The following is a 15,945-nucleotide window of genomic DNA, read 5'->3' as shown; positions in this document are numbered from 1 at the left end:
TATATTTAAATAGTAAATATGATACTAATTTTGGGAAGAGAATGAGTACCATTTTGTTATTGAGCCTTCAACCAGGCTACAGGTACGCATGGGTACCAAAACCTGGTAATACATGCAGTGATTGGAGAGGCTTGTGTTGTTCATTATATTTTCAAAACAATTTTCTGTATCACGTTTTATGACTCTCTTAGTCTTCAACGCCACACCAGCACAATCCAATATCCTATTGTTCTCAGGTGGTAAAGTTTAGCAATAGATTAAATAAAAAGGGACAAGAGTAACCATGACTAACTGTACAGCATTCTAAAGGTATAAGCCTCAAGCAGCGATTTTAGATCACTGTTTTTCAATGGAAAACGTATGACGAATGTATTTGCTGAATTTGTGTAAGCAATACACTCAAACAACATGCATAAAAAAATGCAGTACTTACACATTTATTGTAATAACGAGTCACTGAACAACATGCATATACATAACAAGAATATAGTGTTACAAAACAAATAAGACCACACACTAAAAAAATTAAATAAATAAACTGGTTGAGTCTCCTCTCTATAGGCAGGTGTCCAGCTGACTTTTATTATGCACCACCTTTTATTTCCAGCCAGTAGCATTATAGAAACAAAATGATTGATGTAAAATGTAGCCAATGAGTGCAGAATTCTAATAATGTATGGGAGGATTTTAGTCCCCACATGGGTAAATTCTTAGTTTTATTACTCTTTACAAACTCTTAGTGGTCAAACAGAGGAGCACGTGGACAGTGATGGACCAGGAAGTTATGCAGCTCTCAGATCTGCACAAACAGCTCAAGCTAACTGGGCTTTGTTTACCAAAATAAAAAAATAAAACAAAGAAAAGAAGAGAGTCAAATGAGTTGTTTTAGCAGAGATTTGCACAAAGCAGCGATGAGGAAAATATTCTTGGGGGTAGAGTAAAAGAGACTTGGAGATTTTCATGGAGATGGAAAATCTGAGCCTATTTTACATCTGTAATTTACAATATATCTTCCTTAACAATCTTATACGATGTAAAAAAGTAAATGTAAAGTAAGTGTGTGTGTGTATGGAATGGCCGCACATCAATATAAATAGCCATGACTATAAAACAATAGCTTGTCTGGCTACCTGGCCATCAATATGAATGCTAACTCAATATCAATAGCCAAACTTGTATAAAAAAAACCTTTAATGGTCAGCCATTAATTTATATGCAGACTGTATAAATAGAGTATGAATAGCCACCTGAGTTTAGCAGGTGGCTCTCAAACAGGGAGAGAGAGAAAAGGATCAGACATAGCCCCGATAAATGTTTGTAGGAATCTCATTTGTCATGAAAGGACAGGACTGATTTCATGTATTTATATATGAAATAAAAATAATATTCAATGCAGGAAATGTATATCCATGGCACGTCATCATCTATAACTTAATATCTTTTTGAGCAATGTCAACTTTGATAATTGACAATGAAGCTCAAAATGTCTTCTTTCCAAGATATCTAAATTGTGTATGTAGCACATTTTTATCAGGAACTGTTAACATTTAAATTTAGGTAGGGCATTCTCAGCTGTGAGTCCTAAAATTTGGGCAGGGCGGGGAGGGGCGAACCAGACATAGTTTCAGATAAATGTTTGTAGGAATCAAATTTTTCAGGATATCTTCATTCAATTTAAAATATAAAGTCATGAGACGTGTTATTTAACCCATTACTATTCTAAATTGCTCCAGGACTGATTTCATGTATTTATATATGAAGAAAAATGTATATTCACGGTACTTCATCATGTATAGCTTTTCATTATCTTTTTGAGCCATATCAACTTTAAATAATGGCAGTAAAGCTCAACGTGTCTTCTTTTCAAAGATGTTTAAATTGTGTATGTAGCCCACTTTTATCAGGAACTGTTAACATTTAAATTTAGGTAGGGCATTTTCAGCTGTGAGTCCCAAAAGCGGTGGCAAAGGTTAATTAACTGTAAGAATTACAGGTTCCTCTTAAAGAGGAGAAAAAAAATCAGCTTAATATATTGGGCAAAAAAATCTACATCATATATCGGCCATCGGCTGCCCTGATTTTTAAAAATGGGCATCGGCCAGAGAAAAACCCATATCGTTCGACCACTAATAAACACATTACTATACAACCCAGCACAGCTTACTTACAGTAGAATTTTGGTTATATAACAAAATCCCAGAAAATATTTCTTTTAGCTTTACCAATATTTTTTTGGAAAAGCAAAAAAAAAAAAAAAAAAAAAAAAGATTTTTTTACGAAAAGCCGCAATATATACAAAGAGAACACACACCTGTTCCTCTAGCATCATGCGCACAGAGCGTTCTTTCTCCAGTTGTTGGCGGAGTTCAATCATTTCTCGTCGCAGGTCCTCCACCTTCTCTTCCTCTAGAATATCTGGAGAACCTATTCCTTCATCCTTCTCCTCTGCACGCCTTCTCTTTGGAGATGAGCCACTGAATTCCTGTACATATTGAGTGGAAAAAAGCAGAAGTGAAAGATTGGCCAGATTTTCTCCCCCGACCCTTCATCTCATAAAATCTAACAGTTAATTAACAAGACATGATAAAGAAAATAGCTTGGATTAAAAACGGCACATTGCGGCAGAATTGGACAATGCTGATTCATTTTTTAATTTTTCGGTCAACCTCTATTGTATATACACCTGCTCATTCATGCAATTATTAAATAGCCAGTCACCTGACAGCAGTACAGGGCCTGAAAATGCAGATTTAAGTAAAGTTCAGCAATAAAAAAAAATGCTTTTTAAAAAAAAAAAAAGCAAAAGGGATTTTGACCATGGCAAGATTATTCGTGGCAAGTAGACACATTTCTATGTTATATAAGGAAATGTTCTCCTGGGATTCATGCATAACAGTCTCTAGAGTGTATTTAGGTTAAACAAATGGTGAAACAAAGAGAAAAAATATCCATATGCAATAACAGCTTGTTTAGGGGAGGGTTTACATTGACAGAAAGGATACAATAATCAGTAACGCCGCTAAAAATAATTCAGAATTTTATAAAGCATCTCAGAAGGCACAACATTGTAAACCCTGAGGTGGATGGGTTACAACAGCAGAATACAATTATGGCAGAAACTCCACTTCTGACAGGCTCACCAAAACTGGACAGGTGAAGGCGAACAGAATGTGCCACCAACAGCATGAATCCATTGTTACCAACAGTCCAGGCTGGTGGATGCAGTGTAATGGTGTGGGGAATGTTTTTTTCTCGCCTATTAAGTCTCAACCTTAGATATTGTTGCTGATCATAAGTATTAATTTAAGCCCACAAACTTGATTATCTTCTAAAGGCTATATCCAGCTTGATAATACACCGTGACACAAAGCAAAACTCCTCTCAGACTAGTTTCGTGAAACTTGACAAATGGGTACATTGTTCTTCAGTGGCCTTTCCAATGACCAATTCAAAATCCTACAAAACAGTTGTGGGGCTGTAGCTATCAATTATTTTATTAATCAAGTCCCCTTCCAATTATTCCAACAATTAATCGAGCAATTGGATAAGAAATATTAGATAATTTTCTTTATTAAAAGAGCAATACTAAATATACAAGAGAAAATAAGACGGGTCTCTTAAAATGAACAAGTAATTTGTTTCCTTTTTAAAAAAATGATCAAATAGTGTTGAAACTATATAAGAGTATCTGAAAACAAACAATTTAGTGCACTTAATTGCTATATTAAATAAAAATGCAATACATATTTTTAATACAAAATAAATTTCAGATTATTTAATAAAAAAAACAAAACAAAAAAAAAACCCCAACGCACTGAATGGTGTTATGTTTTAGTTTAAAATGATCCCAAACGTTGTAATTTTCTTTGGCCTGAATCCTATGGAAGTAAAAGTTTGCCCGATTTCAACTTTTTTCTATCGCAATTCTGACTTTTTTTCTATAGCTGCATGACTTGGGGAAAAATTTAATGTTGCGATTATTGTGGTTAATATTACAATAGGCAAAGATTAGTGATGATGCTAAAATGTATTTGTAAAACTATAAATGTTTTTAAAATAGTTATTACAAAATGAAATAACATGCATTAAATGTAAACATTTTTTCTTCAAGGTACAGCTGAATTAAATAAAACAATAAATAAAAAATTTTCACAAAAATATGATATTTGAAACATTTTGTCGAACTGGAATGCCCCGTCACTGCCCTCAGCTCATTAAATTATTAACTTTTCTGCTGAAGTTTAAGATACAGTATATGTTCACATACTTGAATTCAGGCAATTTTGCAATCAATATTATTAAATGTGTTAATGATAACTAAACTGCTAATTATTTGTATGTTGTGGGAGTGGAGCATTGTAATGGGAGGACATGGTAGCGTTTATTTGCCTACCAGTTCAGTGTCTGTCTGCTCGGCATCATCTTCACCTAGCCTCCACCCTGTACACCGGAAAGTCACGCGACCACACATGCCACACCTGCACTGTCTAAACCGAGAATATCTGGTCTTTTTGTTTTGTTAGCAGCATGGAAAATCTGCAAACTGTTCTCAGAAAGTGTGTCCACACATGCACTTATTTATTTCATTAAATCGCAACATTTGCCATCACAAGCTGACACTGCAATGCAATTAATTGTTCTAATTTTTCTCTAGTAAACATCTGCCATTTCTGGCACTACAGAGGGGGTGACGCTGCTCGATTTGCTTAAAAAGGGAAAAAAAAATTCATTCCTAGAAATATAGTCAGAATTGGAAAAAGGAAAAAAAAAAAAAACTGAATTGCAAGAAAAAAGTCGGAATTAGTCAAACTTTTTTTTATATGGCGGAAAAGGGCTTCTATTTTCTCCACATTCCTTCATTTTTTCTTTCTGCAGTGTCTTCTGTGTTTACCTGTCCAGAGTTTAGCCGGTGGCGTGTCAGTAATAATGGTCCACAGGGAAACACAATGCACCGTGAGTAATTGACTGAATGAAGAATCAAGGCAAATAATTTGCCTCAATAAGTTGTATTACTCAAGTTACTCAAGGAATTGTTTTAGCCCTAAACACAAAGTTTGAAGACAACATAGACGAGAATCTCAAAATAAATTGTTTTAACCTTTTGAATTTTATCTTGTGAATTGCATGTCATGAAGAATGTTCCATGTCATTGATGCTGCTTTGAAAGAGATAGTGAGTGTATATCATCTATATTAATTGTGTCCTGCAAAATACACCTTTGGTCCTAAAGTGTGTTGGAAGTGCATATTATTTTACACAACCCATAATGATTGTGTGGAAGGTATAGTTTCTACACAGTAGGGCAAATAACCCTTCCTAAAATCACAGTTAAACAGTAAACACAATAACAAACACTTAACTACAGTGTTCTGTTAATAAATACATCTCCCATTTAATCAACTATTATTTGTGTGAAAACATACATGCTCATAATGCACCATAAACTGCAAACACTTTCCATGTTAATTAGAACTGCAGATATTTCTGTCAGTAATGATTTCAGGTGTGAAGGCTAGTGGTTAAAAACAGTTTGCCATGGCTCACCTGTATGAAGCGCTTTAGCTGCGTATTTTGCTGCAGTAGTCGTGTCTTTTCTTGCTCCAGAGAGAAAATATATTCTGCAGTCTGCTGTAAGATGGCAGCCTGGGAGATAGCAAAATAAATATAGGAACAAAAAAACCCCATATATTAATACTGGAATCTACTAGCAATGTTTAGAGGAATAGGACAAAAATGAAGAATATATAAACAATGGTGTGAAAAAGTGTTTTTTCTTATTATTTTGCATGTATGTTACACTTTAAAGATCAACAAAATAATTTAAATATTAGTAAAAGATGACAAGTGAACACAACATACAGTTTTTAAATGAAGGGAATTTATTATTAATGTTTATTATTGAGGGAAAACAAAATCCAAAACTACATGGCCCTATGTGAAAAAGTGTTTGCCCCCCCTTTTAAAACTATTGTTCATCACACCTGAGTTCAATTTCTCTAGCCACACCCAGGCATGATTACTGCCACACCTGTTCACAATCAAGAAATCTCTTTAATAGGACCTGCAAGACAAAGTGATCCTCAAATGCTAAACAGCATGCCGAGATCCGAAGAAATTCAGAAACAAATGAGAAAAGTCTAGAAAAGGTTATAAAGCCATTTCTAAAGATTTGGGACTCCAGTGATCCACAGTAAGAGCACTTTTTCACAAATGGCAAAAACATGGAACAGTGGAGAACTTTTTGGAATGTGTTTATCTGGCGTAAATGTAACAACACATTTCAGAAAAAGAACATTATACCAATAGTAAAATATGGTGGTGGTAGTGTGATGGTCTGGGGCTGTTTTGCTGCTTCAGGACCTGGAAGACTTGCTGTGATAAATTGAATCATGAATTCTGCTGTTTACCAAAAAAACCTGAAGGAGAATGTCCGGCCATCTGTTCGTGACCTCAAGCTGAAGCGAACTTGGGTTCTGCAGCAGGACAATGATCCAAAACACACACACATACATTGTTTATTTTTATACACACACACACACACACACAGGTATATGATAAGGTGTGTAACAGTACACATATCCATACCAAACTTTATAGGTACAGAGTGTTTTACTCTGTACACATGTATTGAATGCAATCCTTTTTACATGCGGAACATAGTTTAAATTTGTATTCCTCAGAAACTTAAGTGGAGGACCGCAAGTTTGTTTAGTGTCCGTTTTGCACTTTGAGTGCATTTTAATGTTTGTTTTTTCTTTTTTTATTATTATTATTATTTAAAAACAAGCACAACAATGCCAGAGGTAAATAATAAAATAATATACAAAAAGAAACTACAGTTAGCACAATGTCACTCTGGCTACTTACTCTGTACCAGAAATAAAATTTGTTTTGCGCATGCATGAAAATGCTAAAAAATCCATAGTACTAGCCACTAACCAGGAAATGGCTAGTGGCTAATGCTAGTGCTATGGATTGCACTTAAGCGTTTTATTTCCAGCTTTAAGAATTTCTCTGAAAAGGAGACAATCCTGACAATTACACATATTGAGGGAGTGAATGAATGAAGAATGAATAAATTTTGTTAAAGTATGCTTAAATTAATAAAACAGTTAAGTAGAACATATCTTTAGAAAATTAAATATAAATCTAAAAACACACCCAATTTGGTTAATATAAGTGTAACAATTTTTAACTATTTAATAACATTTTTCCATTTATTTACTTTTATATAATCAATTCAATCAATATAAAGTGTACTGAATTTATTTGATTTTTAAAGTCTCAAAAAAACAACAGAAAATCTCACAAAAGTGAGTATACCTCTCGCATTTTAGTATATCTTCTCAAGGGACAACAGAAATGAAAACTGAATATATTTTAAGGAGTAGTTGCCTTAATCCTCCTCGGCATAAAATTCACCAGAGCTGCACGTTGTTGCTCTTCCACTCCTCCATAATGAAATCATGTTGTTAAACACATGCCGCTCCTCCTTCCGATTGTGGATGCCCCACAGGTGCTCAATAGGGTTCAGGTCTGGAGACATGCAATGCATCCGGAAAGTATTCCCTTCACTTTTTCCACATTTTATATTATAGCCATATTCCAAAAGAGATTAAATTATTATTTTTTCCTTATATTTCTACAAACAATGCCCGATTATGACATAAACAAAGTTAGAAATCTTTGCAAATTTATTTTAAAAAATTAAATAAAAAGAAAGAAGAAAAGAATAATCATCACATGTACATTCACAGTAACTGCAATGACACTCAAAATTTAGCAACCTGTTTCCACTGATACGCTTCGATTTTTCTACAACTTGATAGTAGTCCACCTGTCGTAAATTCAGTTGATTAGACATGTTTTGGAAAATCACACACCTGTCTATATTAAGGCCCCACAGTTAAAAGTACATGTCAGAACATAAACCAAGCCATGAAGTGCAAGGAATTGTCTGTAGAAAGGTACAGAAAAATGTCTGCAGCATTAATTGTCCCAATTATACGTAAATTGTCGCCATCATCCATAAACGGAAGAGGTTTGGAACCACCAGGACTCTTCCTAGATCGGGCCACCTAGCCAAACTGAGCAATTGGGGCAAAGGGAGTTGACCAAGAACCCGATGTTCACTATGAAAGAGCTCCAGCTTAGGAGAGAGGAAAACCATCCAAAAAAACAACCATCTCTGCAGCACTCCAATTAAGCCTGTATGGTAGAGTGGCCAGTGGAAGCCAATCCTCAGTAAAATGCATAGAAAGCCTGCCTGGTGTTCGCCAAAAAGGCACCTGAAGGACTCCCAGACCATAAAAAAACAAGATTGAAATCTTTGGCCTGAATGCCAAGAGTCATGTCTAGAGGAAACCATGCACCGCTCATCACCTGTACAATACCATCTCTACAGTAAAACATGGTGGTTGCAGCATCATGCTGTGGGGATGTTTTTCAGCAGCAATAACTTTGAGACGAGTCAGGATCCAGGTAAAGATTAATACAGCGATGTACAGAGACATTCCAGAGCGTTCTGGACCTCTGGGGTGATAGTTCATCTTCCAACAGGACAATGACCCTAAAAACCCAGCCAAGATGAAAATGGAGTGGCTACGGGACATGAGCCTTGAGTGGCCCCTGTGCTGTGCCAAGCTTGTAGCATCATACTTAGAAAGACTGTGCTCTGTGAATACTTACCAGATGCACTGTAATTACTTACTCCATCTCCTTCACCTTCCTCAGCAAGGCAGTTGTCATCTTGGTGGTTTACTTATGGTCATTATGTTGGAAGGCTACTGTTCAGCCCAGTTTCTGAAGGGAGGGCATTATGTTGTGCCTCAGAAGGTCACAGTACATTTTGGAATCAAAGTTTCCCCTCAATGAACCGCAGCTCCCCAGTACCAGCAGCACTTATGCAGCCCCAGACAATGATGCTGCCACCACCATGTTTAACTGTAGGCAAGACACAATTTAACAAACCATCTGAGCTTATCTAACCAGCTCAAGATTATCTAAGTCTCATCAGACTGCAGGAAACGGTTCCAGTAACTCATGTTTTCAGACAGGTTGTCTTCAGCACACTGTTTGCAACAATTCTAATTCTCAAACCCTCAGTGTTCTGTGGCATGAGGTGCCATGTTAAACATCCATTGGTCAGTATGGGTGAATTGTACTCAAAGCACCAAAATGTAACTGCTAATACAAGATACACAAATGTGTATGGTCCTGTCAATCAGACAAAAACATGAAAGCGACCAAGATGGCGGCGCGTACACATCGCGAACAAACTGTTTCGGACTTCATTTTCACCTTCTACCACTGGAGACTGTAAGGAAGCCGCAACCCCCTCGGACAATCAGACTATCTCTCATTGTTCCTGTTGCCCAAGTTCTCGCCAGTCATCAAATGTAAAACCCACAATCAGGACGGTTAAAATCTGGCAGGATGGGGCTGATGCCTTTTTCCAGCTGCAGTTCTGACACACAGACTGGAGTGAATTTGCTGCACAGATCACCAACATCAACAACAATTCTGTTGTTGACCAGGTGTGTGGATCAGGTGAGCACACAAAAGATCAGTGTTCCCAATCAGAAACCCTGGATGAACTGGGAGGTCCGTCTTCTGCTCAAAGCACACAACACAGCCTTTAGGTCTGGGGACCCCGAGGACTACAGCATCACCACAGCCAATCTGAGGAGGGGAATCTGCAAAGCCAAACGTATACAAACAGCTGAGCCCCGACATATGGCATAGAGCCCATGCTTAAGGCAGAGCTATTACCAGGTGAGCAGCCACTGACACACTCCACCTATGAAGTGTGTACTACCCTGGGCAGGGTGAATGCATGGAAAGCAGCCAGCCCTGACTGCATCACTGGTCCTGTACTCAGAGCATGCGCAGAGCAGCTGGCTGAGGTCTTTACTGACATCTTCAATCTGTCCTTGGCCCAAGCAACTGTCCCCAGCTATTTTAAGTATGCTACCATTATACCAAAGCTAAAGCACTTTGCTGCAACAGAACTAGGTGACGTTTGTTCCATCTCACTCACCAGTCATCGCAAAGTACTTCGAAAGACTGGTCCTCACCCACCTCAAAGCCTGGCTGCCACCAACTCTGGACCCATACCAATTTGCCTATCGCCTGAATAGGTCAACGATTTCCATGGTACTTCATTCTGCCCATACCCACCTGGACAACCCTACACTTATGCCAGGATGTCATTTGGTACAGTTCAGCTGTAAAGCCCTTCAGAGGATGGTGAATACTGCCCAACGAATCATTAGCACTCAGCTTCCCACCTTGAAAAACATATACAACATTTGTCTGCAAAGGGCGAGGGGCATCATCAAAGATGCCTCTCACCCAAACCATGGACTATTCGCCCATCGGGCAGACGCTACAGGTGCCTCAGAGCCACATAAACAGATTAAAGAATAGCTTTTTTTCCTATTAACAGCTGTTTCAATACTGCATTGTTAATTTCTATGTATTTTGCACTGCTTATCCACTACACATTTCTTTTCACACCAGCTTTAACTCACATTTGCACTACTGTACATTCCACCCATAATTATACCATATATACTGTATCATACATACATCCATACTTGTACATTACTGTCATTTGGGTATATTATCTTCTGACATTTCTGATTAAGCATAATGTTTGCACAGTATATTGTATATTACTATATATACACACCATATACAGGTGCATCTCAATAAATTAGAATATCATTAAAAAGTTTATTTTGGTAATTCAATACAAAAAGTTAAACTCGTATATTATATAGATTCATCACACACAGACCAATATATTTCAAGTGTTTATTTCTTTTCATTTTGATTTTGGCTCACATTTAACAAAAACCCACCAATTCACTATCTAAAAAATTTTGAATGCTTCATAAGACCAATCAAAAAAAAAATGTAAGTGAATTGTTGGCCTTCTGGAAAGTATGTTCATTTATTGTATATGTACTCAATACTTAGTAGGGGCTCCTTTTGCTTAAATAACTGCCTCAATTCAGTGTGGCATGGAGATGATCAGTCTGTGGGTCTGTTGAGGTGGTATGGAAGCCCAGGTTTCTTTGACAGTGGCCTTTAGCTGATTTGCATTTTTTTGGTCTCTTGTTTCTCATTTACCTCTTGACAATATCCCATAGATTCTTTATGGGGTTCAGGTCTGGTAGGTTTGCTGGCCAGTCAAGCACACCAACACATTGTCATTTAACCAACTTTTGGTGCTTTTGTCAGTGTGGGCAGGTGCCAAATCCTGCTGGAAAATGAGATCAGCATCTTCATAAAGCTGGTCAGCAGAGGGAAGCATGACGTGATCTAAAAAATTATTGGTAGACGGCTGTGCAGACAAACATAAGTGAAGATAAACAGAGTGGACCAACACCAGCAGAAGACATGACTCCCCAAACCATCACTGACTGTGCAAACTTTACACTGGACCTCAAACAACTTGGATTATGTGCCTCTTCTCTCTTCTTTCAGATTCTGGGACCTTTATTTCCAAATGAAATGCAAAATTTTCTTTTCTTTCATCTGAAAAGACAACTTTGTCCCACTGAGCAACAGTCCAGTCCTTTTTGTCTTTTGCCCAGGTAAGATACCTCTGACGTTGTCTCTGGCTTAAGGGTGGCTTGACACAAGGAATGAGTCAGTTGTAATCTGCATGAAGCACTGTCTCCAGCTGCAGTCCATGCTTTGTGAATTGCCCCCAAATTCTTGAAATCAGCTCCGTTTTACCTTTTTCTACCATATTTTTCCTTGCATTCAACTCTCCATTAACATGCTCAGTAAACAGTCAGCTTCTTTAGCGGTGACCTTTTGTGTCTTACCCTCCATGTGCAGGGTGTCAATGATGATCTTCTAGACAAATGTCAAGCCAACAGTTTTCCCTCATGATTGTGTTTCCTGAACCAGACTTAGACACCATTTAAAGGCTCAGGAAATCTTTGCAGGTGTTTGGATTTAATTAGCTGATTAGAGTGTGATGCCACGAGTCTTCAATATTGAACTTTTTCACAATATTAAAACACTTTTCACTTTTTGTATCGAATTACTAAAATAAACTTTTTAAATGATATTCTAATTTATTGAGAGGCACCTGTATTATTACCTACTAAATAAAAATAAAAAAATAAAATAAATAAATAAAAATAATTTAAAAGATTGCGCAAACCTATAAAGAAAAATGTGTCATGAGTGTTTGAATGTGGAACATGGTTAAAAATGCAGTGATGTTTGGAGTGATTTTGCCTTCACTTTTCTCCAAAACTCCACAGTAAAATGAGTTGACATTTGAAATAAGAATATAATAGACAGGGAGATTCTAAATAAGAATTATTCGAAAGATTTAGCAAACTTTAAAAAATGTTTTATAAATGTTTGAATATGGTGAGTTAAGTGCTCTGATTAATGGAGACGCCGTTCTGAAGCGTCTTTACATGTATTTTGGTCGCTCCCACCACCCATACCGCATGTGTACAATTAGAAACGCAACACTAAACAAAGTGCGGCTGCTTAACCGTGTATTTTCAAGATGCGGCTGCTTAACCGCAGTCTTGTGCTGCCGCTGTCTTGTTCATGTCGTAGGGCCCTTCATCTCTCCCATTTGACAGCATGCCTCTGTTTGAGGTGCTGCAGTAAATTGGTGGTACCGCTACCTTTGCTTGCAACAGCCTTCAAACACACTTTGCAGCGGGGTGTTTGTGCTGCATCTGACGCAGCAAAACCGAACCAATTCCAAATTACAGATGACACTGTGCCTTTCTTGGGAACAAGTTCTTCTCTGCTCGCTGCCATGGTGTTTGTGTATGTCTATGTCAGACGCGTGGTGGGACGGCTGAGTTCGTTCGAAACTATGGAAGCCCAGAGGGGAGCGTGGGCGGACATTAAAGAGAAACCCCAGCCCTACTATATATCTCCTGTTATCTATTGTAAATAGGCCAATGAAGTGCTATTTTGTAAACTGTGTTTGCTAACTTTGGGACAGTCACACTAGATCTGTTCTGCCGTAGCTCGCGCATCACATTGCGCAGTTCGCTCGCTACATAGTGATGGATTAAATAAAAACCGTGGGCACTAACAATCTAAAAGCAGCAAAAAGCAACAGCAAATGATAATTTTTTACTCACAGTTGTGGTTTTCAGCTGCTTATGCTTATGCATTTATACACTAATGTATATTATTCATTTTCTGTTAGCTTGCTGTGTTTCTCCATTCTATTCTATATGTTTGTTTTGTTGTTTTTTTTTTTACAGAAAGAAACAACCCAGCATGAGTGAATTTGTTGAGGAGGGCATGGAGATATCTCCTTTAAACGAACAGCCACTATAATCTTTAAAATGTCAAAATTAAAGATGGTTAAAACCCAATATGTGACCATTGCATTTTTCCAAGTATTTTATACATAAATACCTTGAATTAGGGATTTATAGTTTATATAAGCAAAACAAATTAGTTGTAATAAATTAGTTGTTGCAGTTCTAGGTAAAACCCTCTACTACTCCAGAATTTTTATTTACTGTATTGTGTAAAAGATGAAATACTATGTTTTTACCTATCTGGATGTAAAAATCATTGATTATGTCTAATAATTATTAAAATGCAACTTTAGATGAATACATGTCATTATTTATTTCACAAACATAAAACCAAAATCCAGAAGCATCCTGTGAAAACCTTTTAAATTTTGAGCTTGCAGAACCACCTTTAACAGCAATAACTTTATAATAAGCATCATGTAAATCTTGCCCTTCTTGTGGAGGAAATTTGCCCATTTTTCTTTAAAACGTTGCTTCCGTTCATTGAGGTTTGCAGTCCTCTATTCTGTTTCATTTACGCCATTCTCTTGTAGATTTGCTGGTGCGCTTGGGATCACTGCATGAAGTTGTTTTCAAGCTGTCAAGACAGACAACCTCACATCCGACTCTACAATACTTTGGTAGACAGAGTTGTTCATGGCCAACTCAATACTGCAAGGTCCCCAGGTCCTGTGGCTGTAAACAAGCCCAAATTAACCCTCTACCAATATGCAGTTGGCCTATGTTGTTTGTGCAGATATGCTGCATTTGGTTTTTGCCATGGCCAAACAGCTCCATTTTGGTTTCATCTGTCCAAAGGACATTTTTTACAGCATTCTTGTGTTTTTTTTATTAATTTTTTTTATACTTTGCAAAACTAAGCTGTGCAGCAGTTTCTCTTTTAAGATAAATGTTTTTTTTTCCACCTCTCAATTTTTTTCAATTTTTCTGAGCATTGCATGGTCTGAACATGAATTTCCAGGCATGTCCATTCCTGAGAGGATTAGAAACAGTCTGAAATGATTTCCACTTGTTAACAATCTTGCTCATTAAGACCAGTAAATAAACTCCATTGGTAAAAGGTACTGTAAACTGCTAGAGGTGAACAAAAGTTTAGGTCACCAAAACTAAAGAAAAAATATAAAATTTAGTTGGTTAACAACACAGCTGTTCAGTAGCAATATAAATTAATAAAGCCTTAAAAGTTATTGGTAACAATAACTTATATTAACTTAAATTATAATTCCTTTTTCTCACCATTATGATCGCAATATGCTACTCTCTGCGGGACATTACTGTCAACAATGTTTAAAGGGGTGTAGTAACACACTGTTCCAACACTGGTTTTATACAGAGTTGGAACAGTGTGTTACTACACCCCTTTAAACATTGTTGACAGTAATGTCCCGCAGAGAGTAGCATATTGCGATCATAATGGTGAGAAAAAGGAATTATAATTTAAGACAGACAGGCAATTATAATCTTTAAAAGTGTATGTCTTTTCTTTAGAGCAGAAGTGCCCCAAAAGAAAACCCATCTTCCATGAGGGCATGGGCCAAAAGGAAGTGTTGCTCAGATTGAACTATAGAAAGAACATTGTGAGCCATTTGATATTGTTCCTTGCCACCAGAATTTAAGAAGTTTGTTTCATAATGATACATTTCTTTCAAAACAGCAATATAACATTCAAAGTGAATTTAAGTAAAAGAATTAAAAAAATTAAACACTTCTGAAAGTTTCCTTGTGTGCCACCGCCTCAAGCTCAGAATTAGCTGCAACATGAAATTTGTACCAGCAACTTCAAATCCACATGTACATTAAACAAAAAAATCGTTGCATTTACATCTATTCTCTACATTCAATTCTGATAGGGGGTTTAAATCATAAAATGGCCAGCACAGTCTCCAGATTAAACCATATGAAGCCGTTTTGGGATTAAGTGGAAAAATGGGTACAAAGCAAAGCAACCTACAAGAACAACATATTTTTGGGAACAGTTTGGGGAAACGTTTAACATAAAAATGTTAAACAGAATAAGCCAAAATGGAGAAATCATCATGTTTAAAAAAAAAAAAAACAGCAAAAAAAACCAAACTTGGTACTGCTTTCATATGAATAATTATAATTATTCTACAATTTAATTTTAAATATAAATTTTAATTAACAGAATAAATAAAAAGGGCTTGGACAAATTTGTTGCTAGTCTCAGTTGCAGATCATAGGTCCTCCAACAGGATAATCACCTGAAAACCACTCAAAAATCGCCAAGAACAAAACACTGGACATTTCTGAAGTGTTGTTCCATGAGCCTTGATTTGAATCCCATCATGCATCTACAGAAAACATGCAGTCTAGAAAAAGAAACCTGACAATTCCATAGAGAGCTACAGAAATAACTTTTTGTAGTGATTGCCTCTAAAAAATATTTTGGCCAAGGGTCTTGGTTTTGCCCGTGCCATATTAATCATAAAAAAAAAAAAAAATAGGTGTGTGTTAGGATCTTAGAGATTTTGACAATGGACGATATGTACACACCAGAAAACTGGGTCAGAGCATCTCCAAAACAAGCCATATAGAGTTCACGAATGCATTGATTCAGGAAAGCACAATAAATATACCACTTCAGCTTACTGATGAA

At 36.8% G+C, this 15,945-nt stretch overlaps 1 protein-coding gene across 2 annotated transcripts in view; it reads right to left on the bottom strand.

The window, feature by feature from the left end:
- The window catches only part of tfap4 (transcription factor AP-4 (activating enhancer binding protein 4)), a 31,314-nt gene that overhangs the window by 5,145 nt on the left and 10,224 nt on the right, over window positions 1-15,945 (bottom strand). For both annotated transcript variants that reach the window (XM_046865623.1, XM_046865624.1), the window contains 2 exons: window positions 5,545-5,643; window positions 2,312-2,482 (listed from right to left, as the gene is read on the bottom strand). In XM_046865623.1, coding sequence (XP_046721579.1) covers window positions 2,312-2,482; window positions 5,545-5,643 — 270 coding nt within the window. The remainder of the gene's footprint in view (window positions 1-2,311; window positions 2,483-5,544; window positions 5,644-15,945) is intronic.

The sequence above is a fragment of the Silurus meridionalis genome, chromosome 14 (assembly GCF_014805685.1).
Source record: "Silurus meridionalis isolate SWU-2019-XX chromosome 14, ASM1480568v1, whole genome shotgun sequence".
Classification (NCBI taxonomy): Eukaryota; Metazoa; Chordata; class Actinopteri; order Siluriformes; family Siluridae; genus Silurus; species Silurus meridionalis.
Note: the sequence above shows the minus strand (reverse complement) of the source record. Positions and strands in the feature narration are given on the sequence as shown.